The following is a 24,967-nucleotide window of genomic DNA, read 5'->3' as shown; positions in this document are numbered from 1 at the left end:
TGTGTGTCACGGGTGAACACACGGAGAGTGAAGGGGACAGGCTGTGTGTGTGTGTGTGTCACGGGTGAACACACGGAGAGTGAAGGGGACAGGGTGTGTGTGTGAGTGTGTGTGTGTGTGTGTGTGTCACGGGTGAACACACGGAGAGTGAAGGGGACAGGGTGTGTATGTGTGTGTGTCACGGGTGAACACATGGAGAGTGAAGGGGACAGGGTGTGTGTGTGTGTGTGTCACGGGTGAACACGGAGAGTGAAGGGGACAGGGTGTGTGTGTGTGTCACGGGTGAACACATGGAGAGTGAAGGGGACAGGGCGTGTGTGTGTGTGTCACGGGTGAACACACGGAGAGTGAAGGGGACAGGGTGTGTGTGTGTGTGTGTCACGGGTGAACACACGGAGAGTGAAGGGGACAGGGTGTGTGTGTGTCACGGGTGAACACACGGAGAGTGAAGGGGACAGGGTGTGTGTGTGTGTGTCACGGGTGAACACACGGAGAGTGAAGGGGACAGGGTGTGTGTGTGTGTGTCACGGGTGAACACACGGAGAGTGAAGGGGACAGGGTGTGTGTGTGTGTCACGGGTGAACACACGGAGAGTGAAGGGGACAGGGTGTGTGTGTGTGTGTGTCACGGGTGAACACACGGAGAGTGAAGGGGACAGGGTATGTGTGTGTGTGTGTCACGGGTGAACACACGGAGAGTGAAGGGGACAGGGTGTGTGTGTGTGTGTGTCACGGGTGAACACACGGAGAGTGAAGGGGACAGGGTGTGTGTGTGTGTGTGTCACGGGTGAACACACGGAGAGTGAATGGGACAGGGTGTGTGTGTGTGTCACGGGTGAACACACGGAGAGTGACGGGGACAGCGTGTGTGTGTGTGTGTCACGGGTGAACACACGGAGAGTGAAGGGGACAGGGTGTGTGTGTGTGTGTGACGGGTGAACACACGGAGAGTGAAGGGGACAGGGTGTGTGTGTGTGTGTCACGGGTGAACACACGGAGAGTGAAGGGGACAGGGTGTGTGTGTGTGTGTGTCACGGGTGAACACACGGAGAGTGAAGGGGACAGGGTGTGTGTGTGTGTGTCACGGGTGAACACACGGAGAGTGAAGGGGACAGGGTGTGTGTGTGTGTGTCACGGGTGAACACACGGAGAGTGAAGGGGACAGGGTGTGTGTGTGGGTGTGTGTCACGGGTGAACACACGGAGAGTGAAGGGGACAGGGTGTGTGTGTGTGTCACGGGTGAACACACGGAGAGTGAAGGGGACAGGGTGTGTGTGTGTGTGTCACGGGTGAACACACGGAGAGTGAAGGGGACAGGGTGTGTGTGTGTGTGTGTGTGACGGGTGAACACACGGAGAGTGAAGGGGACAGGGTGTGTGTGTGTGTGTCACGGGTGAACACACGGAGAGTGAAGGGGACAGGGTGTGTGTGTGTGTGTGTCACGGGTGAACACACGGAGAGTGAAGGGGACAGGGTGTGTGTGTGTGTGTCACGGGTGAACACACGGAGAGTGAAGGGGACAGGGTGTGTGTGTGTGTGTCACGGGTGAACACACGGAGAGTGAAGGGGACAGGGTGTGTGTGTGTGTGTCACGGGTGAACACACGGAGAGTGAAGGGGACAGGGTGTGTGTGTGTGTGTCACGGGTGAACAGGGAGTGAAGGGGACAGGGTGTGTGTGTGTGTGTGTGTGTACGGGTGAACACACGGAGAGTGAAGGGGACAGGGTGTGTGTGTGTGTGTCACGGGTGAACACACGGAGAGTGAAGGGGACAGGGGGTGTGTGTGTGTGTGTGTCACGGGTGAACACACGGAGAGTGAAGGGGACAGGGTGTGTGTGTGTGTGTCACGGGTGAACACACGGAGAGTGAAGGGGACAGGGTGTGTGTGTGTGTGTCACGGGTGAACACACGGAGAGTGACGGGGACAGGGTGTGTGTGTGTGTGACGGGTGAACACACGGAGAGTGAAGGGGACAGGGTGTGTGTGTGTGTGTCACGGGTGAACACACGGAGAGTGAAGGGGACAGGGTGTGTGTGTGTGTTACGGGTGAACACACGGAGAGTGAAGGGGACAGGGTGTGTGTGTGTGTCACGGGTGAACACACGGAGAGTGAAGGGGACAGGGTGTGTGTGTGTGTGTGTGTCACGGGTGAACACACGGAGAGTGAAGGGGACAGGGTGTGTGTGTGTGTGTCACGGGTGAACACACGGAGAGTGAAGGGGACAGGGTGTGTGTGTGTGTGTCACGGGTGAACACACGGAGAGTGAAGGGGACAGGGTGTGTGTGTGTGTGTGTGTGTCACGGGTGAACACACGGAGAGTGAAGGGGACAGGGTATGTGTGTGTGTGTGTCACGGGTGAACACACGGAGAGTGAAGGGGACAGGGTGTGTGTGTGTGTGTCACGGGTGAACACACGGAGAGTGAAGGGGACAGGGTGTGTGTGTGTGTCACGGGTGAACACACGGAGAGTGAAGGGGACAGGGTGTGTGTGTGTGTCACGGGTGAACACACGGAGAGTGAAGGGGACAGGGTGTGTGTGTGTGTCACGGGTGAACACACGGAGAGTGAAGGGGACAGGGTGTGTGTGTGTCACGGGTGAACACACGGAGAGTGAAGGGGACAGGGTGTGTGTGTGTGTGTGACGGGTGAACACACGGAGAGTGAAGGGGACAGGGTGTGTGTGTGTGTCACGGGTGAACACACGGAGAGTGAAGGGGACAGGGTGTGTGTGTGTGTGTGTGTCACGGGTGAACACACGGAGAGTGAAGGGGACAGGGTGTGTGTGTGTGTGTGACGGGTGAACACACGGAGAGTGTAGGGGACAGGGTGTGTGTGTGTGTCACGGGTGAACACACTGAGAGTGAAGGGGACAGGGTGTGTGTGTGTGTGTGTGTGTGTGTGTGTGTCACGGGTGAACACACGGAGAGTGAAGGGGACAGGGTGTGTGTGTGTGTCACGGGTGAACACACGGAGAGTGAAGGGGACAGGGTGTGTGTGTGTGTGTGTCACGGGTGAACACACGGAGAGTGAAGGGGACAGGGTGTGTGTGTGGGTGTCACGGGTGAACACACGGAGAGTGAAGGGGACAGGGTGTGTGTGTGTGTGTGTGTCACGGGTGAACACACGGAGAGTGAAGGGGACAGGGTGTATGTGTGTGTGTCACGGGTGAACACACGGAGAGTGAAGGGGACAGGGTGTGTGTGTGTGTGTGTGTCACGGGTGAACACACGGAGAGTGAAGGGGACAGGGTGTATGTGTGTGTGTCACGGGTGAACACACGGAGAGTGAAGGGGACAGGGTGTGTGTGTGTGTGTGTGTCACGGGTGAACACACGGAGAGTGAAGGGGACAGGGTGTATGTGTGTGTGTCACGGGTGAACACACGGAGAGTGAAGGGGACAGGGTGTGTGTGTGTGTGTGTGTCACGGGTGAACACACGGAGAGTGAAGGGGACAGGGTGTATGTGTGTGTGTCACGGGTGAACACACGGAGAGTGAAGGGGACAGGGTGTGTGTGTGTGTGTGTGTCACGGGTGAACACACGGAGAGTGACGGGGACAGGGTGTGTGTGTGTGTGTCACGGGTGAACACACGGAGAGTGAAGGGGACAGGGTGTGTGTGTGTGTAACGGGTGAACACACGGAGAGTGAAGGGGACAGGGTGTGTGTATGTGTCACGGGTGAACACACTGAGAGTGAAGGGGACAGGGTGTGTGTGTGTGTCACGGGTGAACACACGGAGAGTGAAGGGGACAGGGTGTGTGTGTGTGTGTGTGACGGGTGAACACACGGAGAGTGAAGGGGACAGGGTGTGTGTGTGTGTGTCACGGGTGAACACACGGAGAGTGAAGGGGACAGGGTGTGTGTGTGTCACGGGTGAACACACGGAGAGTGAAGGGGACAGGGTGTGTGTGTGTGTGTGACGGGTGAACACACGGAGAGTGAAGGGGACAGGGTGTGTGTGTGTGTCACGGGTGAACACACGGAGAGTGAAGGGGACAGGGTGTGTGTGTGTGTGTGTGTGTGTGTGTCACGGGTGAACACACGGAGAGTGAAGGGGACAGGGTGTGTGTGTGTGTCACGGGTGAACACACAGAGAGTGAAGGGGACAGGGTGTGTGTGTGTGTGTGTGTGTGTGTGTCACGGGTGAACACACGGAGAGTGAAGGGGACAGGGTGTGTGTGTGTGTCACGGGTGAACACACGGAGAGTGAAGGGGACAGGGTGTGTGTGTGTGTCACGGGTGAACACACGGAGAGTGAAGGGGACAGGGTGTGTGTGTGTGTCACGGGTGAACACACGGAGAGTGAAGGGGACAGGGTGTGTGTGTGTGTCACGGTGAACACACGGAGAGTGAAGGGGACAGGGTGTGTGTGTGTGTGACGGGTGAACACACGGAGAGTGTAGGGGACAGGGTGTGTGTGTGTGTCACGGGTGAACACACGGAGAGTGAATGGGACAGGGTGTGTGTATGTGTCACGGGTGAACACACAGAGAGTGAAGGGGACAGGGTGTGTGTGTGTGTGTCACGGGTGAACACACGGAGAGTGAAGGGGACAGGGTGTGTGTGTGGGTGTGTGTAACGGGTGAACACACGGAGAGTGAAGGGGACGGTGTGTGTGTGTCACGGGTGAACACACGGAGAGTGAAGGGGACAGGGTATGTGTGTGTGTGTCACGGTGAACACACGGAGAGTGAAGGGGACAGGGTGTGTGTGTGTGTGTCACGGTGAACACACGGAGAGTGAAGGGGACGGTGTGTGTGTGTCACGGGTGAACACACGGAGAGTGAAGGGGACAGGGTGTGTGTGTGTGTCACGGGTGAACACACGGAGAGTGAAGGGGACAGGGTGTGTGTGTGTGTGTCACGGGTGAACACACGGAGAGTGAAGGGGACAGGGTGTGTGTGTGGGTGTGTGTAACGGGTGAACACACGGAGAGTGAAGGGGACAGGGTGTGTGTGTGTGTCACGGGTGAACACACGGAGAGTGAAGGGGACAGGGTGTGTGTGTGTCACGGGTGAACACACGGAGAGTGAAGGGGACAGGGTGTGTGTGTGTGTCACGGGTGAACACACGGAGAGTGAAGGGGACAGGGTGTGTGTGTGTGTGTCACGGGTGAACACACGGAGAGTGAAGGGGACAGGGTGTGTGTGTGTGTCACGGGTGAACACACGGAGAGTGAAGGGGACAGGGTGTGGGTGTGTGTGTGTGTGTCACGGGTGAACACACGGAGAGTGAAGGGGACAGGGTGTGTGTGTGTGTGTGTCACGGGTGAACACACGGAGAGTGAAGGGGACAGGGTGTGTGTGTGTGTGACGGGTGAACACACGGAGAGTGAAGGGGACAGGGTGTGTGTGTGTGTCACGGGTGAACACACGGAGAGTGACGGGGACAGGGTGTGTGTGTGTGTCACGGGTGAACACACGGAGAGTGACGGGGACAGGGTGTGTGTGTGTGTCACGGGTGAACACACGGAGAGTGAAGGGGACAGGGTGTGTGTGTGTGTGTCACGGGTGAACACACGGAGAGTGAAGGGGACAGGGTGTGTGTGTGTGTCACGGGTGAACACACGGAGAGTGAAGGGGACAGGGTGTGTGTGTGTGTCACGGGTGAACACACGGAGAGTGAAGGGGACAGGGTGTGTGTGTGTGTGTCACGGGTGAACACACGGAGAGTGACGGGGACAGGGTGTGTGTGTGTGTGTCACGGGTGAACACACGGAGAGTGAAGGGGACAGGGTGTGTGTGTGTGTGTGTGTGTGTCACGGGTGAACACACGGAGAGTGAAGGGGACAGGGTGTGTGTGTGTGTCACGGGTGAACACACGGAGAGTGAAGGGGACAGGGTGTGTGTGTGTGTGTGTGTCACGGGTGAACACACGGAGAGTGAAGGGGACAGGGTGGGTGTGTGTGTGTCACGGGTGAACACGCGGAGAGTGAAGGGGACAGGGTGTGTGTGTGTGTCACGGGTGAACACACGGAGAGTGAAGGGGACAGGGTGTGTGTGTGTGTGTCACGGGTGAACACACGGAGAGTGAAGGGGACAGGGTGTGTGTGTGTGTGTCACGGGTGAACACACGGAGAGTGAAGGGGACAGGGTGTGTGTGTGTGTGTGTGTGTGTGTGTCACGGGTGAACACACGGAGAGTGAAGGGGACAGTGTGTGTGTGTGTGTGTGTCACGGGTGAACACACGGAGAGTGAAGGGGACAGGGTGTGTGTGTGTGTCACGGGTGAACACACGGAGAGTGAAGGGGACAGGGTGTGTGTGTGTGTCACGGGTGAACACACGGAGAGTCAAGGGGACAGGGTGTGTGTGTGTGTCACAGGTGAACACACGGAGAGTCAAGGGGACAGGGTGTGTGTGTGTGTGTGTGTGTGTCACGGGTGAACACACGGAGAGTGACGGGGACAGGGTGTGTGTGTGTGTGTCACGGGTGAACACACGGAGAGTGAAGGGGACAGGGTGTGTGTGTGTGTGTGTGTCACGGGTGAACACACGGAGAGTGAAGGGGACAGGGTGGGTGTGTGTGTGTGTGTGTCACGGGTGAACACACGGAGAGTGAAGGGGACAGGGTGTGTGTGTGTGTGTCACGGGTGAACACACGGAGAGTGAAGGGGACAGGGTGTGTGTGTGTGTGTCACGGGTGAACACACGGAGAGTGAAGGGGACAGGGTGTGTGTGTGTGTGTGTGTGTCACGGGTGAACACACGGAGAGTGAAGGGGACAGGGTGTGTGTGTGTGTGTCACGGGTGAACACACGGAGAGTGAAGGGGACAGGGTGTGTGTGTGTGTGTCACGGGTGAACACACGGAGAGTGAAGGGGACAGGGTGTGCGTGTGTGTCACGGGTGAACACACGGAGAGTGAAGGGGACAGGGTGTGTGTGTGTGTGTGTGTCACGGGTGAACACACGGAGAGTGAAGGGGACAGTGTGTGTGTGTGTGTGTGTGTCACGGGTGAACACACGGAGAGTGAAGGGGACAGGGTGTGTGTGTGTGTCACGGGTGAACACACGGAGAGTGAAGGGGACAGGGTGTGTGTGTGTGTCACGGGTGAACACACGGAGAGTGAAGGGGACAGGGTGTGTGTGTGTGTGTGTCACGGGTGAACACACGGAGAGTGAAGGGGACAGGGTGTGTGTGTGTGTCACGGGTGAACACACGGAGAGTCAAGGGGACAGGGTGTGTGTGTGTGTGTGTGTGTCACGGGTGAACACACGGAGAGTGACGGGGACAGGGTGTGTGTGTGTGTGTCACGGGTGAACACACGGAGAGTGAAGGGGACAGGGTGTGTGTGTGTGTCACGGGTGAACACACGGAGAGTGAAGGGGACAGGGTGTGTGTGTGTGTGTCACGGGTGAACACACGGAGAGTGAAGGGGACAGGGTGTGTGTGTGTGTGTCACGGGTGAACACACGGAGAGTGAAGGGGACAGGGTGGGTGTGTGTGTGTGTCACGGGTGAACACACGGAGAGTGAAGGGGACAGGGTGTGTGTGTGTGTCACGGGTGAACACACGGAGAGTGAAGGGGACAGGGTGTGTGTGTGTGTGTCACGGGTGAACACACGGAGAGTGAAGGGGACAGGGTGTGTGTGTGTGTGTCACGGTGAACACACGGAGAGTGAAGGGGACAGGGTGTGTGTGTGTGTCACGGGTGAACACACGGAGAGTGAAGGGGACAGGGTGTGTGTGTGTGTGTCACGGGTGAACACACGGAGAGTGAAGGGGACAGGGTGTGTGTGTGTGTCACGGGTGAACACACGGAGAGTGAAGGGGACAGGGTGTGTGTGTGTGTGTCACGGGTGAACACACGGAGAGTGAAGGGGACAGGGTGTGTGTGTGTGTGTCACGGGTGAACACACGGAGAGTGCAGGGGACAGGGTGTGTGTGTGTGTGTGTCACGGGTGAACACACGGAGAGTGACGGGGACAGGGTGTGTGTGTGTGTGTCACGGGTGAACACACGGAGAGTGAAGGGGACAGGGTGTGTGTGTGTGTGTGTCACGGGTGAACACACGGAGAGTGAAGGGGACAGGGTGTGTGTGTGTGTCACGGGTGAACACACGGAGAGTGAAGGGGACAGGGTGTGTGTGTGTGTGTCACGGGTGAACACACGGAGAGTGAAGGGGACAGGGTGTGTGTGTGTGTCACGGGTGAACACACGGAGAGTGAAGGGGACAGGGTGTGTGTGTGTGTGTCACGGGTGAACACACGGAGAGTGAAGGGGACAGGGTGTGTGTGTGTGTCACGGGTGAACACACGGAGAGTGTAGGGGACAGGGTGTGTGTGTGTGTCACGGGTGAACACACTGAGAGTGAAGGGGACAGGGTGTGTGTGTGTGTGTCACGGGTGAACACACGGAGAGTGAATGGGACAGGGTGTGTGTATGTGTCACGGGTGAACACACAGAGAGTGAAGGGGACAGGGTGTGTGTGTGTGTGTGACGGGTGAACACACGGAGAGTGAAGGGGACAGGGTGTGTGTGTGTGTGTCACGGGTGAACACACGGAGAGTGAAGGGGACAGGGTGTGTGTGTGTGTCACGGGTGAACACACGGAGAGTGAAGGGGACAGGGTGTGTGTGTGTGTGTGTGTCACGGGTGAACACACGGAGAGTGAAGGGGACAGGGTGTGTGTGTGTGTCACGGGTGAACACACGGAGAGTGAAGGGGACAGGGTGTGTGTGTGTGTGTCACGGGTGAACACACGGAGAGTGAAGGGGACAGGGTGTGTGTGTGTGTGTCACGGGTGAACACACGGAGTGTGAAGGGGACAGGGTGTGTGTGTGTGTCACGGGTGAACACACGGAGAGTGAAGGGGACAGGGTGTGTGTGTGTGTGTGTGTGTGTGTGTGTGTGTCACGGGTGAACACACGGAGAGTGAAGGGGACAGGGTGTGTGTGTGTGTGTCACGGGTGAACACACGGAGAGTGAAGGGGACAGGGTGTGTGTGTGTGTGTCACGGGTGAACACACGGAGAGTGAAGGGGACAGGGTGTGTGTGTGTGTGTCACGGGTGAACACACGGAGAGTGAAGGGGACAGGGTGTGTGTGTGGGTGTGTGTAACGGGTGAACACACGGAGAGTGAAGGGGACAGGGTGTGTGTGTGTGTCACGGGTGAACACACGGAGAGTGAAGGGGACAGGGTGGGTGTGTGTGTGTGTGTCACGGGTGAACACACGTAGAGTGAAGGGGACAGGGTGTGTGTGTGTGTGTCACGGGTGAACACACGGAGAGTGAAGGGGACAGGGTGTGTGTGTGTGTCACGGGTGAACACACGGAGAGTGAAGGGGACAGGGTGTGTGTGTGGGTGTGTGTCACGGGTGAACACACGGAGAGTGAAGGGGACAGGGTGTGTGTGTGTGTCACGGGTGAACACACGGAGAGTGAAGGGGACAGGGTGGGTGTGTGTGTGTGTGTCACGGGTGAACACACGGAGAGTGAAGGGGACAGGGTGTGTGTGTGTGTCACGGGTGAACACACGGAGAGTGAAGGGGACAGGGTGTGTGTGTGGGTGTGTGTCACGGGTGAACACACGTAGAGTGAAGGGGACAGGGTGTGTGTGTGTGTGTGTCACGGGTGAACACACGGAGAGTGAAGGGGACAGGGTGTGTGTGTGTGTGTCACGGGTGAACACACGGAGAGTGAAGGGGACAGGGTGTGTGTGTGTGTGTCACGGGTGAACACACGGAGAGTGAAGGGGACAGGGTGTGTGTGTGTGTGTCACGGGTGAACACACGGAGAGTGACGGGGACAGGGTGTGTGTGTGTGTGTCACGGGTGAACACACGGAGAGTGAAGGGGACAGGGTGTGTGTGTGTGCCGGGGGTCGGAGTGACAGAGGTGAGGGAGCCACTCTGACCACCTGCCGGACATCTGACAGGATCCAGACACGCAAGGCCGGGTGAAGGCCCAGGTCTCCGAGTTCACGCCTCCGTATGTCTCCTCCTACCTCCCGGCGACACATCAGACTCCGGCCGCAGGAGACGCTTCACAAACGCCCCAACTTCCCTCGGATGGAAATGGAAATAAATCAGAAAACGGGACATTTACTTTGAGAATTGTTCCGCTTTGACGGAGAGATCGGCGCCGGCGCGGAAGACCGGACCAGCGGGGGTACCGCCCTCTCCGCTGGTCCGCTTCTTCTATTGGGTGTAACCAGTGATTGACATTACATCCCACCAGTGGCAATAGCGCAGCTCAAGCGTTGGATTACAGTGACGGGGAGGGATAGTCACGTGATTAGTAGCCCGGCTGTTAAACCGACAAAGCTCGAGCACAGCAGCTCGTGGGTGACGTAAGACACCGCGCACGTGAGGACAAATCCCGGTGTGGGGAACCCAGGTGTGACGTCAGGCGCGTGGGGGGCCTGTGTGACGTCACCTGTGGGGGAGCGCTGGTATTTAAAAACACCTGAATGGACGTTTCTGATGATTTCAGTGGGACAACAACATTAATCCCGGGTTTCATCACTGAATCCAGTGTTGTGAGATGTAAAGTCCCCTGTTATGTGTCCGGCTGTGCCGTGTTGTTGGTGGAGTGGGCAGCGTGGTGTTTGTCTCCATTCGGGTCACAACACCAGAATTGCCAGTGGGGTCCACACACAGTGTATTAGTCAACAGAAAACCTCTCGTCCCTGCAGTCTCTGTCTCCTGGTAAACTCAACACCCTGACAATGTGGACCATAAATACCCCTTCCTCACCCGCTCCGTTTTTATTCAGATATTTCCCCCATTCCATCTCAGTTCTGAAGGAAGGTTCAAGGGGAAACGTCGACTGTTGACTCTTTTCATAGTCATAGTCATACTTTTTTGATCCCGAGGGAAATTGGTTTTCGTTACAGTTGCACCAACCAATAATAGAGTATAAATATAGCAATATAAAACCATAAATAGTTAAATAATAATATGTAAATTATGCTGGGAAATAAACCCAGGACCAGCCTATTGACTCAGGGCGTCTGACCCTCCAAGGGAAGAGTTGTAAGGTTTGATAGCCACAGGCAGGAATGACTTCCTATGAGGCTCAGTTTTGCATCTCGGTGGAATGAGTCCCTGGCTGAATATACTCCTGTGCCCAACCAGTACTTTATGTAGTGGATGGGAGACATTGTCCAAGACGGCATTGTCGATAGATGCTGCCCGGCCTGCTGAGTTCCGCCAGCATTTTTTTTGTGTGGCTCTGGATTTCCGGCATCTGTAGACTTTCTCGTGGTTGTAATTAACCTCTCCATTGTCCCACGGGCCTCCGGCCACTGGAGGCGCTGTTTCGTCCTCCGGCCGCTGGCAGCGCTGTGTGGCCCTCCGGCCACTGGTGGAGCTGTGTGGACCTCCGGCTACCGGCGGTGATTTGTAGCGCTCTGGGTGCCGACCGCAGCTGTCGCCGGCAGCGGTGAGTACGGATCTGATCCCGGTATTGTGTGAATTGGAAGCCTGCTGCAGTGGTAAAGGCCTGGGACCGTGTTCTCCCGGACGGCTGAAGGCTCCGGGCTCTCCGGTCCCGCAGCCCCGGTTTTAGCTTTGCGCCCGAGCCCGGGCTGTGAGATCCGTTCGTTGTGGTTCCCAGGCTGGGAGGGGGTTTGTCTGATCTGTATCCAAGGGTCTCTGCAGTTCCTCGCAGTCACGGGCAGAGTAATTACCATGCAAAAGCGTGAAGTGTCCGGTTGGGAAACTTTCTATGGTGTGGTGATTAAAAATTGGTGAGGGCCAAATTTCATATGCCAAAGTTCTTATTGTTTGTTCTAATTTTGTCATTTTAGGATCTTTGGTGCAGTAGTATGTACTATTCATTCACTATATGTGTATTGCTAGAGGATCATCAGTAATGATCCTAGATTTCTTCCCCACATGGTTCCCTCTGCTCATTCCCTGCCCATCTTGTTCAACCTTTGTCCTGTCTCCCCATCCCTCCCCACTTCAGTGATATGCATCAACCATCTGGGTCAACCTCAGTCCACCCTGTGTCCCACCTCCTCAATGTTATATATCAGCAATCTTTCTTCTAAACTTTGTCTGCATTGTGAAGTGTTTTTTTACACGTTTGGCCTCGCTGAGTTATTTCCAGAATCAGTTTTTGTTAGCTGGAATGCCAGAGGGTCATCAGGTACCAGTTGTGTTGTGCATTGGTGTGGAGGTGCTGGTTTTTGAACTGTGACTGGCTGACACACTGCAGCATTTTCCTGTCAGCAAAGAGTACTGGGAGAGTTGGTGCTTGGGCTATAATCCTGTGATCGGCATTCCAGGCATATGGTACTGTCGGTGTTCTGGATTTGACTTTGGTTAGTGCTTCTACAGATGGGACTGGATGTTCATCCTTCTGCAATGAAGCAGAAGTTTCGAGCAGCTGGACATTGGTTGTGGGGAAATCCCGGATAGCACCACCCAGTCTGAGATGTGGGGACGATATGTGAGGCTCTGAGGGTTGGTCAGTGACAGGTTCAGCTGTGTGACCCTGTGAGGTTGGGTCCTGGGATATCACAGTTTTAGATCCAAGTAAAATGGACCCAGGGATCAATCTGCCAGGGTTTCTGAGGTGTTGAGCATGTATTTCCCATCTTGGATCAAATGTATGTTTCTGGAGTTCCTTTGGAAGCCATGCTGTTGATCTGAGGAGGGAATGAGTTTGTATTCCATCCCTCACAAGGACAGGCTGTGATTAAATGGGCTGTTCTGTGTTTGCACCAGTAGAAATAGACCTGGGGGGTTCAGTGTTCGAACTGTGATTGGAAATTCTTCCTCACTGTCACCTGTCTGTCGGACAGTGGAAATCAAACAGAAACTCAATTTGCTGGAGATCTGCACTAAATTCTGAATCCATCCTGGCAAGATTGTGAACCTGAATCATTAAATTTGTTGCTCTCCCCACAGCAGTTCCTTACCTGTTGAGCGATTCTGGTGATTCCAGTTTCTTTTTATTACATTCACTCTGGAAAGGTTTAAATTTCCTGATTGTCTGTTGTACTTGGGAATGTGTTCAGTGCAGTTGTTGCATACAAGGTTCACATGAATAATCTCAGGAATGATCGGTTTTATGTATGAGGAGCATTTGATAGTTATGGGGCTGTGCTGAATGGAGTTCAGACGGGGTGGTGAAAGGGGAGGTGGTTAAGTAAACCTACTGAATGCTGAAAAGCCTGGATACAATGGACATGGAGAGGATATTTCCATTAGACGGAGAGTCTGTGATCTGACAGCACAGTCTCAGAATAAAGATGCTTCCCTTTAAAACTGAGATGAGAAAAATTTCTTCAGCCAAAAGATGGCTGTTCTGTGGAATTTGTTGCCACAGAGGGTGGCTGAGGCTGTCATTTGGGTATATTTAGGGCAGATTAAAATATTCATGATTGCTAAGTAGCTTCAGGGTTACAGGAGGAAGGCAGGAATATGGTGTTGGAATAAATCTCAGCCGTGGTTGAATGATGGAGCAGACTCGATGGATCGAATCACCTAATTCTGTTCCTGTGTCTTATATCTTACCATGACTGAATGATGACTCCTTCCTATCCCTTATCAGGTTTTGTGACGTGTCAGGGATAATTACAGATTTGTTCACTGAGATCATTATATTTGTCTTCAATGTTTAGATTTCAGTGAGCAGAAATATTTTGTTCTCCTTTGTATTGTTAACATGTTTCATTATCTTTCATTTTGAAGTTAGACCTGCGGTGAGAGATTTATTGGAACAAAAGCCCACAACTGGAAGCAAACCACGACTGAAGATGAGGGAACAGCAGCAAATGAACCAGCCCGAGGACTGAGAGCATCAACTGGAGAGAACCCTTCTGACTCAGGGTTTCCATTGATTCAGTCCGGAGCAAGTTCGGTGAGTCTCATTTACTCAAACACTGGTCCTTTAGACATTACATATCTGTACAAAATAAGGTAGGGAATAGTTGTGGTGAGACTGAATGTGCCCAGAAATACCAGTTACGCCTCTGTCAGACCCAGTTGCAATCACTCCAGGTCTGGTAATGTACTGTCAGTATCCCAGCTCTTTAAACTCACTCACATTCCCTCAGTGTTTGCTCATTTAAAGAACTTGCATCTTCTGAAGTAGCTTTTGGTCGGTTCTGAGTGTGGAGAGGGAAAGAGGGGTGTTTATATTACTATCTTGCAAAAAGAAGTAATTGTTTGAAATTACTTGCTGCAAACTCACTCCCCATACCCTGTACATTCTCAACCAGATTATTGACATAGATGACAATTAACAATGGGTGTAACCCTGGGGAGCTCTATGAGACACGGACCTGGACTCCAATAACCAGCCTCCCATCATCACCATCTGCTTCCTACCATCTAGCTGTTCCTAGACTCTGGGCTCTGTGACAAACACAATGTTAGCAGCAAGATTAGACAGTGATTAATATAAAGAGAGATTTGTTGCTTCCTGAAAGCTGTCTGATGCAACGGACGAGATCCTCTCTTGCTTCCAACTTAATCTGCCTAGGACCACTCCTCCTGGGTCACACTGTGTCTGATAACCCACACATCTCCAACCTCCCTCCACCCCGCCAATAGCCCCACAACTTTCCCACCATTTACCCCACACCCGTACACGTAAACAGATCCACGTCACCGACATCCACTCTCACAGCTTGGGGACCACAACTAACTGATCCTACATTCCCAGCCCAGACTGTCCAGCTGTCCGGCTCGGTCCCAGCCCTTTCCCACTGCAACCGCTCTTCGATTTACACAAACCCGAGATCAGACCCTTCCTCATCGCCGCCCAACCAGGAGAACCGCCGGCAACAGCTGGGGTCGGCCCTGTGCTGTGATTTGCAGGAGGTCCCTGCGGCGCCACCAGTGTCCGGAGGTCGGAGGGACAACGTAGAGGATTTGGCTGTTCGGTTCTTTCACTGTGACACCCCCGAACTCTGCATTAACTCCATCCAGCCAAACCTGGACCAACTTTAACGCCCAACAAATATCATTCCTCTCAGCGATCAGCTATCGTGAATGATTCACTCACTTTAGAGGAAGGGGTACCTACACTGTCGGGGTGTTTAGATTGCCGGGAGACAAGGACTGCAGGGATCAGAGGTCTTCTGTTAACTGATACGAACCTGTCTTTACCCTGCTGGCAATTCCGGTTTATATCAGTAAAACTGTTGTTTCTGAAAATACTAAACAACAAGACACTGCACTGACTGACCCACCCCAGACCAGATCACCCCGGAAAGTCCTCCTCAGAAACGGTGGGGTTTTGTGACCCAACTCGAGACAAGCACCACACCGCCCACTCTACGGACAACATGGCAGAGTAGGGTATCTTGCAGGGGACTTTAAATCACACAATGTTGGATTCATTGATGAAAACCGTCGTTTCCTTTGTTCACCCCCGATATCATAAAAAATGTCCATTAAACAGTTTTTGAATACAAACTCTCACCCACATGTGACGTCATTCTGTTGCCCCTACATAAAACCATAAAATATACTGTAGGAGCAAAATTAGGCCATTTGGCCCATCGCATCTGCTCTGCCATTTAATCAAGCCTGTTCCATTTTTCCTCTGTCCCAGTCTCCTTCCTTCTCCCCGTAAACCGTCACCAATCAGGAATCTAGCAACCTCTGCCTTTGATATCCATAAATACCTGGCCTTCACAGCTGCCCGTGGCAAAGGGTTCCACAGATTCACCACTCTCTGGCTGAAGAATTCCCCCTTATCTCCTTTCTAAAAGAACGCCCCTCTACCCCCTTTAATCTGAAGCTGCGTCCTCTGGTCGTGGACTCTCCCAATACAGGAAATATCCTCTCCACATCCACTCAATCAAGGCCATTCACCATTCAATAGGATTCAATGAAATCATCCTTCATTCCTCTGAATACAGGTCCAGAGCCATCAAATGCTCTTTCTATGACAGGCCATTCAATTCTGCACTCATTTTCGTAAACCTGCTTTGAACTCTCTCCAGTGTCAGTGCATCCTTTCTGAGATAAGGGGCCCAAAACTGCTGAGAACAATCCAAGAGCTTTATAAAGTCTCAACATTACATCCTCACTGTTATATTTTAGTCTCCTTGAACTGAATGCAAAAATCACATTTGCCTTCCTCACCACAGACTCGACCCACAAATTAACCTTCAGTGAATCCTGCACAAGGACTTCCAATTCCATTTGCAGCTCAGATTTTTTGTACATTCTCTCCATTTAGAGAATAGTCAACCCTTTCATTTGGTACTAGAATGTACAATCATCACAGCAATATTTGATTCTGCGCTTCACTCTCCCTGGATTACAATTATTAAATATTAAAAATATTAAAAATAGTTAAAATTAGTAAATATTAAAAATTTAAATTATAAATCATAAATAGAAAATAGAAAAATGGGAAGTAAGGTCGTGTAAAAAAAACTGAGAGGCAGGTCCGGATATTTGGAGGGTACGGCCCAGATCCGGGTCAGGATCCGTTCAGCAGCCTTATCACAGTTGGAAAGAAGCTGTTCCCAAATCTGGCCGTACGAGTCTTCAAGCTCCTGAACCTTCTCCCGGAGGGAAGAGGGACAAAAAGTGTGTTGGCTGGGTGGGTCGTGACCTTGATTATCCTGGCAGCACTGCTCCGACAGCGTGCGGTGTAAAGTGAGTCCACGAATGGAAGATTGGTTTGTGTGATGTGCTGCACCGTGTTCACGATCTTCTGCAGCTTCTTTCGGTCTTGGACAGGACAACTTCCATACCAGGTTGTGATGCACCCGAGAAGAATGCTTTCTACGATGCATCTATAAAAATTTGTGAGGTTTTTAGGGGACAGGCCAAATCTCTTTAGTTTTCTCTGCAACTCAAGGCGCTGGTGGGCCTTCTTGGCAGTGAACTCTGCTTGGTTGGACCAAGTCAGGTCATTTGTAATATTGACCCTGAGGAACTTAAAACTTTTGACCTGTTGCACTTGCGCACCACCGATGTAAATTGGGTCGTGCGGTCCGCTACTCCTTCTGAAGTCAACAACCAATCCCTTTGTCTTGCTGACGTTGAGGGATAGGTTATTGTCTTCACACCATGCCACCAGGTTCTTAATTTCCTCTCTGTACTTAAACTCATCATTTCCCGACATACGTCCTACAATTGTTGTGTCATCAGCAAACCTATATATTGAGTTTGATGGAAACTTGGCTACACAATTGTGGGTGTACAGTGAGTACAGCAGTTTTCCCTTGAGGAAACGATGCTGACTCAGGCCTATTGTATCTTGTGCCTCCAAGTCCCCTGAACTCACATCCTTATCAATCGACTCCAACATCTTCCTAACCACTGTCAGATTCACTGGCCAGTAGTTTCCTTTCTTCTGCCTCTCTCCCTTCTTGATGAGTGGAGTGACATTTGCAATATTCCAGTCTTCCAGAACCATTCCTGAATTTAGTGGTTCTTGAAGGATCATTGCTAATGCCTCCACGATCTCTCCGGCCACCTCTTTCAGAACTCTGGGTGTAAACCATCTGACCCAGGTAGCTTTTCTGCCTTCAGACCTTCAGTTTCCAAAGAACCTTCTGTCTTGTTGTGGTCCCTTCTGTGCAGGTCCCACCTTCCCTGGAAGACAGCCATGGAACCAAAAATCTTATCCTCTCTTCTTCCCTCCCCCCTCCAATGCCTGATGTCACGCATGGGTTTGCTACACCGGGGTCTGACGTCACGTCCACTTCCTTACGTCTGCGGGTTTGTTTCTCATGGTTGTTTAGTTTAATCTTTCTTCCATTCAGACAAGGGAGTGAGATCCAGATCTGTCACGTCCTCTCATTGTGGGTGGGCATTTTTTATTCATTGACTTCATTCCACTGTTACAAATTGCCGAAGTGTCGCCAATGTTTCGAGGTATATAGCCCTATTATTCCAAGAAGGAAGCCGTTTCTGTTTTTCTGGGCTTCTCAAACATTTGTACACTTCAGTGAAATCTCCCTCCAGAAGTTCCAGATGAGAAGCTCAGTCTGTCTAATATTTCCACACAATTAAAGTGGGGAATCGTTTATTATTGTCATGTACCGAGGTTCAATGAAAATCTTGTCTTGCAAACCATCATCTCAGATCCACACATTACAACAGTAGATTATGATAAAACATTAACAGTGTGTAACAAAGCAATGTGGTTACAGAGAAAATCCACTGCAGGTAGACATGGTGCAAGGTCACATCTAGTTACATTATGAAGTCAAGAGTCTACCTTATAATGCTGAGGAATATTCAGTTTGCTTATAACAGCAGAATGGAAAATATCCCAAGGTCTGGGGGTATGTTTTCTGTTTTTTCGTTTTCATTTATCTTCGACCCGAGGGGTGGTTGAGAATGAAGAATGTCTGGTCTGGGGTTCTGGGAATGTTTAATTGGATTATTAGATTATGAAGACACACAGTCGTCTTTTATTGTCATTTAGTAATGCATGCATTAAGAAATGAAACAGTATTTCCTCCGGTGTGATATCACAAAACACAGGACAGACCAAGACTGAAAAAACTAACAAAACCACGTAATTATAACATATAGTTACAACAGTGCAACAATACCATAACTTGATGAAGAACAGTCCGTGGCTCAGTAAAAAGTTCAAAGTCTCTCGAGTGAGTGAGTGAGTCCGTGGAGGGGAGGCTTGTTTCCATGATGTGCTCAGCTGTGTCCACAGTTCTCTGCTGTTTCCTGAAGTCAACAGAAGAGAGTAGCCGTACAAAGGTGTGAAGTATCTGGATGGGATACTCTTTATGGTATAAACTTAAATTGGCCGGACCAATAACCACACCACAAACAGTTCTTTACTTTATCCTTTTCATCAGTTTATTTGTTTGAACTGAGCCGGTGAGAAGCTCAGAGCCGAGCATCAGAGAGACAGAACTCCTCTCCCTCTGGCGGCTCGTGACGAACCTTTGTCTAACATGCAGAAATGTTACAATTTATAGAACTAGCAAAACAAAGAGGACTTTAGTTCAACTGGTATTCCCACCTTGTCCGTTGGAGCAAAACTTAATTTCTGAGATAAGAGAGTCCACTAAATCAGGGTTTTAATAACAAATGAACGTTCTGTCCAATCCTTATCAGTTATTCTCTTTTGTTAGACATGGGAGGGAACTTAGTTCAATTCGTGTCTCATGAGAACTCAACTCTACGTAATGTTCCCAAGAGACATCTGTGAGTCGTTAATCTAAACAAGCTGCAAGCAGATTCCTCAGTGAAGGACAAAACAGAAATTTGCACACTATCCAGAACAGAGCACACATAATTTCACACTTAAATTTTAACCCATTATTTACAAGAGTCCAAGAATCATTTCTTATTTCACCCAATCCCCTTAAAACTTCATCACCAGAGTATGGAAGCAGATGGATCTTCCCCTCCGACTGGAAGCCTGTGACTAGTTGTTTGTCATCTATATCAGTTATCTGGATGATATGGTGGTTAACTGGATCAGCAAATTTGTGGATGACACCAAGATTAGTGGTGTAGTGGACAGCGAGGAAGACTATCATATCTTGCAGTGACATCTGGACCCACTGGAAAAATGGGTTGAGAAATGGAAAATGGAATTTAATGCAGACAAGTGTGAAGTGTTGCACTTTAGTAGGACCTACCAGGGTAGGTCTTACACAGTGACTGGTAGGGCACCGAGAAGTGTTGTAGAAGAAATGAATCTGAGAATACAGGTCTATATTTCACTGAAAGTGGTGTCACAGTTTGATAGGGATGGAAAAAAAGATTTTGGGACATTGGCGTTCATAAACCAAATTACTGAGTACAAGAGATGGATGTTATGTTGGTGTTGTACAAGACATTGGTGAGACCTAATTTGGAGTGTTGGGTCCAGTTTTGGTCACTGTTACGTACCCCGTAACTGGGTTGCCAAACCAGCAGAAATGGATCACTCAGTTGGAGTCTGGATTACTGGAACTAAGAAAGTTTTATTAAAGGAATAAGCAACACAGTACCCTAATAGTAAGGATATAAATGCAACAGGTTAGCAATGAATAAACACACATGTACACAGGACTAGGATAATAGGATCAATCAAGCTCTACCGCAGTCTAGGGGTAAAATGATCAATCACAAGTGACAGAGTTCAATTTAGTTCATTTCACAGTAATCACTTTTGTGCCGTTGAAGAGAGAGAGAGAACGAATGAATATTCAAATCGGATTCCAAACAGACCTTCGATATTCCTCGCAGTTAGCTTTCGGGCGAGCCCTTTGTAATGTCTTCTGAGGTCACCGACTGTGACCCCTCCGTTTCAGACACGATCGTTCTTCTGCGGTGAACCTAGCACCCAGGCAAGGGCGGACACACACACCTGGTTCCTGCCGACCGTAACTTTCCACCCTGTGCGTCTATGGCTGGTCCTGTGACCAGCCCTCCAAAACTCCCACCGACTTGTGGGGGCGCACCGCTTCCAGGGTCTCGTTACCTCGTGGTGTCGTGAGTGGTGTCCGTTGCCTTAGCAAACCTGTCCCTTTTTATCCCCCCTATTGGGGTATCGCCTGTCCATCAGACTTCAAAAAGTTCAGGGTTCAAAGCAGCCGGTCTTGACAATACTCAGACCGGTGTCTCCTTCCATTAAACTCTCTCGTCTCTTCATTAACATTTCCAAATGTTGCTCCATTGTCTTACTTATCTCTCCTCCTGAAGACAGGTGGCAGATCAACTGACGATCCCACTGCTGATAGCACAGGACAGTCAACATCTCAGTCTATGCACACCTTTGTCACATCACCAACCTGCAGGAAGATGTGAAAGAGGTTGAAAGAGTTCAGGGAAAATTCGCAAGGATGTTGCCAGGTCTGGAGGACTTGGGTTATAAGGAGAGATTGAACAGGATGGGGCTTTATTCCTTGGAATGTAAAAGATTGAGGGGAGATTTGATGCAGGTGTGCCAAAATTATGAGGGTTATAGTTAGGGTAAATGCAAGCTGGCTTTTTCCACTGAGATTTGGTGGGACTACAACCAGAGGCCACAGATTAAGGGTGACATTGAAACATGAAGGGGAACATGAGGGGAAACTTTTTCACACAGATGGTCATCCAGGTGTGGAATGAGCAGACAGTCCAACTGGTGCATGCGAGCTCAATTTCAACATGTAAGAGGTTTGTATAGGTACCTGGATGGTACAGGTACGGGGGTAGGTAGTTTAAATAGTTCAACACAAACTAGATGGGCCAAAGGGCCTGTTTCTGTGTTGTACTTTTCTATGACTCTGTGACAAGAACATGAAATAATATTAATATTCATTTAATTCCTTTTAACAGCTGTGCAGACCAACCATTCATCTGGGCAGAAGATGTTTTCATGGCTTTAAAACTGTGGCACTTTATATTGACAGTAGATCAAAGAAAATCCCAGCTGTACATCAACAAAGGGGGGAACCCATTCACCTGCTGAGACAATGGGAATGGATTCAGTCGGTCATCTCAGCTGAAGGTGCATCAGCAAGTTCACACTGGGACAAGGCCATTCACCTTTTCTGTGTGTGAGAAGGGATTCAGTCGGTCTTCCCACCTGTGGACACACCAGTCTGTTCACACTGAGCAGAGGCTGGTCATCTGCTGAATTTGTGGGGAATGTTTCACTCGGTTATCTGACCTAATGGCTCACCAGCGAGTTCACACCGGGGAGCGGCCGTTCACCTGCTCAGACTGTGGGAAGGGATTTACTGTATCATCTCAGTTACTGAGACACCAGTCAGTTCACACTGGGGAGAGGCCATTCACCTGCTCAGACTGCGGGAAGGGATTCATTCAGTCATCTCATCTGAAGGCACACCAGCGAGTTCACACCAGGGAGAGACCATTCACCTGCTCAGTCTGTGGGAAGGGATTCACTTGCTCATTTAATCTGAAGGTACATCAGCGAGTTCACACTGGGGATAGGCCGTTCACCTGCTCAGACTGTGGGAAGGGATTCAAACTGTTCGCTCACCTACTGACACATCAGCGAGTTCACACTGGGGAGAGGCCGTTCACCTGCTCAGACTGTGGGAAGGGATTCACTCAGTCATATCAACTGAGGGTACATCAGCGAATTCACACTGGGGTGAGGCCGTTCACCTGCTCAGTGTGTGGGAAGGGATTCACAAAGTCATCTGCTGTACTGAGACACCAGTCAGTTCACACTGGGGAGAGGCCATTCATCTGCTCAGTGTGTGGGAAGGGATTCGTAGATTCATCTCAACTGAAGGTACATCAGCGAGTTCACACCGGGGAGAGGCCATTCACCTGCTCAGACTGTGGGAAGGGATTCACTTGCTCATCTCATCTACTGAGACACCAGTCAGTTCACACCAGGGAGTGACCATTCACTTGTTCAGTCTGTGGGAAGGGTTTCAATTGGTCATTTCACCTGCTGACACACAGGGAAATGGCCGTTCACCTGCTCTGTCTGTGGGAAGGGATTCATTCAGTCATCTCAACTGAAGGAACATCAGCGAGTCCACACTGGGAAGGGGCTGATCAGCTGCTCAGACTGTGGGAAGAAATTCTCTCAGCCAAATCAACCAATTGTGCATCACTGAGTTCACACTGGGGAGAGGCCGTTCACCTGCTGTGAACGTGGTGAAGTATTTACGGTGGACATGGACTGTGCCTTTAAATGAGAGAGAAAAACTGTCTGCAGTACTGCTGCCTGCTTCTTGGTTGCCATGGTGAGAGAGAGGCGGAGTTATGTGATGGACAGTTCGATGTTCACAGTTGCTTCTTGGTTGCCATGGTGAGAGAGAGGCGGAGTTATGTGATGGACAGTTCAATGTTCACAGTTGCTTCTTGGTTGCCATGGTGAGAGAGGCGGAGTTCTGTGATGGACAGTTCAATGTTTACAGTTGCTTCTTGGTTGCCATGGTGAGAGAGAGGCGGCGTTATGTGATGGACAGTTCAATGTTCACAGTTGCTTCTTGGTTGCCATGGTGAGAGAGAGGCGGAGTTATGTGATGGACAGTTCGATGTTCACAGTTGCTTGGTTGCCATGGTGAGAGAGAGGCGGAGTTATGTGATGGACAGTTCGATGTTCACAGTTGCTTCTCGGTTCCCATGGTGAGAGAGAGGCGGAGTTATGTGATGGACAGTTCGATGTTCACAGTTGCTTCTTGGTTGCCATGGTGAGGGAGAGGCGGAGTTATGTGATGGACAGTTCGATGTTTACAGTTGCTTCTTGGTTGCCATGGTGAGAGAGAGGTGGAGTTATGTGATGGACAGTTCGATGTTCACAGTTGCTTCGTAGCGTGTTTATTTAAACAAGGTCAGATGACTCTCCCAGAGACACACAGTGGGACACAGGTTACGGCGACCGGTCAGTGAAAGGAGACCAGTGACAGAGGAGTCACTGGGTGGAACTTTCGAGTGCCCACAAGCGAGGGTTGAGGATCGATCAGGGGAATCGATCAGTGGCTGTCACGGTGTGTGGAAGGGCTGACCCTGTGGAGGCTACCGGTGTGTCTACCCTTGCCTGGGTGGTAGTTTACCCTCGAAGATGGTCCCCTTAGTGATAAGCTGCGTTTGGCTAACTCGAGAGTGGATTCGGAGCCTGAGGATGGAAGATCAATGGGACCTGTTTACTCATTCTTCTCCTGGTGTGGTTTTCACCTTGGATTACAAATACCTTCCTCACACACACCAATTCCGTGGATTGAACTGAACTTCCTTACATCACTATCGTGAGACTTTAACTCTTGCCACTCGAGCTTGAGTGTGTTTGGGAATTATATTTACATACATATATATGCATAAGACTACTAACTTTTGATTTACCTGGGTTAAGTTACTATATTAACTAGATACTAATATATAGTGTTTTTTAATATCAAAACCAGACTCCAGGTGTGCTCTATTGCTGCTGGTTCATTTAGACCGTTACGTGTACGTAAACAGATTCATTCAGTTATCTGTCCTTATGACATACCACCAGGTTCACACCGGGGAGGGGGTGTTCACCTGCTGTGAATGTGGGAAGCGATTCACTCAATAATCTAACCTTATGTAACTCTCCCTCGGCTAGCAGCTTAATATAGGGGGTGATAGCTCCCCAGCTCGGCCAGACTTAAGAAATCTCGTTTGGGTGGATGCTGCGCAATGTGTCCCCTGTTACAAAATCAGTACCCCGAAATAACAAACAGTACACAATATGTGATTAAACAATTGAGCTTCATAATTCTTACTTTGACTATTGGGTTAGTGAAGAAAACAAGAAAAAGGGTCCACTCTCTCCATCCGCGTCTTCTCATCTCTCCCCAGCAAAAGACCACGAAAATCTCTCTTCCAGACTCACAAGGAAGAACATTTCTGTCATTGGATACCCCGCACTCCAAAACCCTGTTATCTCTATTCGTAACCTAAACATTGCTGCTACAGAGAAACCATTACCTCAGCAGTGATACATTGCAGAGAGGCCATTACATGAACAGTGAAACCTTACAGCATGTTACACTTGTGACACACTGCTGGCTTCACACCGGGGAGAAAGTTTCAATAAGCTTCATGCTAGATATTTGTCTGTCGCCATTGCTGAATGCAATTTCGAGAGTGACTGTCTCCACTCCGAGGGTGGTGAATGTCTGTAAATCCCCACCACAGAGGGCGGTGAAGACTTAGTGATTAAACATAGAAAACATAGTAATAGGTGCAGGAGTAGGCCATTCGGCCCTTCGAGCCTGCACCGCCATTTATTATGATCATGGCTGATCATCCAACTCAGAACCCCGCCCCAGCCTTCCCTCCATACCCCCTGACCCCTGTAGCCACAAGGGCCATATCTAACTCCCTCTTAAACATTGCCAATGAACTGGCCTCAACAGTTTCCTGTGGCAGAGAATTCCACAGATTCACCACTCTCTGTGTGAAGAAGTTTTTCCTAATCTCGGAACTAAAAGGCTTCCCCTCTATCCTCAAACTGTGACCCCTCGTTCTGGACCTCCCCAACATCGGGAACAATCTTCCGGCATCTAGTCTGTCCAATCCCTTTAGGATCTTATACGTTTCAATCAGATCCCCCCTCAATCTTCTAAATTCCAACGAGTACAAGC

General features: G+C 50.8%; 2 protein-coding genes across 5 annotated transcripts in view; one reads left to right on the top strand and one right to left on the bottom strand.

The window, feature by feature from the left end:
* The window catches only part of LOC134341756 (zinc finger protein 585A-like), an 80,028-nt gene extending 65,316 nt beyond the window's left edge, over positions 1-14,712 (bottom strand). The window contains exons 1-4 of the mRNA XM_063039669.1: positions 14,612-14,712; positions 11,217-11,578; positions 10,259-10,374; positions 10,045-10,136 (exon numbers count right to left, since the gene is read on the bottom strand). Of these exons, the coding sequence (XP_062895739.1) occupies positions 10,045-10,136; positions 10,259-10,374; positions 11,217-11,578; positions 14,612-14,712 (671 nt within the window). The remainder of the gene's footprint in view (positions 1-10,044; positions 10,137-10,258; positions 10,375-11,216; positions 11,579-14,611) is intronic.
* LOC134341755 (zinc finger protein 239-like) lies at positions 10,140-24,386 on the top strand. Of its 4 annotated transcripts, none has more exons than XM_063039668.1 (3): positions 10,140-10,335; positions 13,648-13,812; positions 21,207-24,386. In XM_063039668.1, exon 3 carries the CDS (start codon positions 21,544-21,546, stop codon positions 22,246-22,248), a length of 705 nt encoding a protein of 234 aa, XP_062895738.1. In that variant the 5' UTR covers positions 10,140-10,335; positions 13,648-13,812; positions 21,207-21,543; the 3' UTR covers positions 22,249-24,386. The 4 variants fall into 4 exon arrangements, with proteins under 4 accessions (XP_062895738.1, XP_062895735.1, XP_062895736.1 ...); XM_063039665.1 differs by having other exon boundaries at positions 13,644-13,812; XM_063039666.1 differs by lacking the exon at positions 10,140-10,335 and adding an exon at positions 11,298-11,382 and having other exon boundaries at positions 13,644-13,812.
* The last annotated feature ends 581 nt before the right edge of the window (positions 24,387-24,967 follow it).

This window comes from Mobula hypostoma, unplaced genomic scaffold, assembly GCF_963921235.1.
Source record: "Mobula hypostoma unplaced genomic scaffold, sMobHyp1.1 scaffold_62, whole genome shotgun sequence".
NCBI lineage: Eukaryota > Metazoa > Chordata > Chondrichthyes > Myliobatiformes > Myliobatidae > Mobula > Mobula hypostoma.
This window is presented reverse-complemented; position numbering and strand designations above follow the sequence as displayed.

Bases quoted from the DNA above. Each gene is read 5' to 3' on its own strand.
- LOC134341755 (XM_063039668.1), top strand. From the start codon at position 21,544: ATGGCTCACCAGCGAGTTCACACCGGGGAGCGGCCGTTCACCTGCTCA.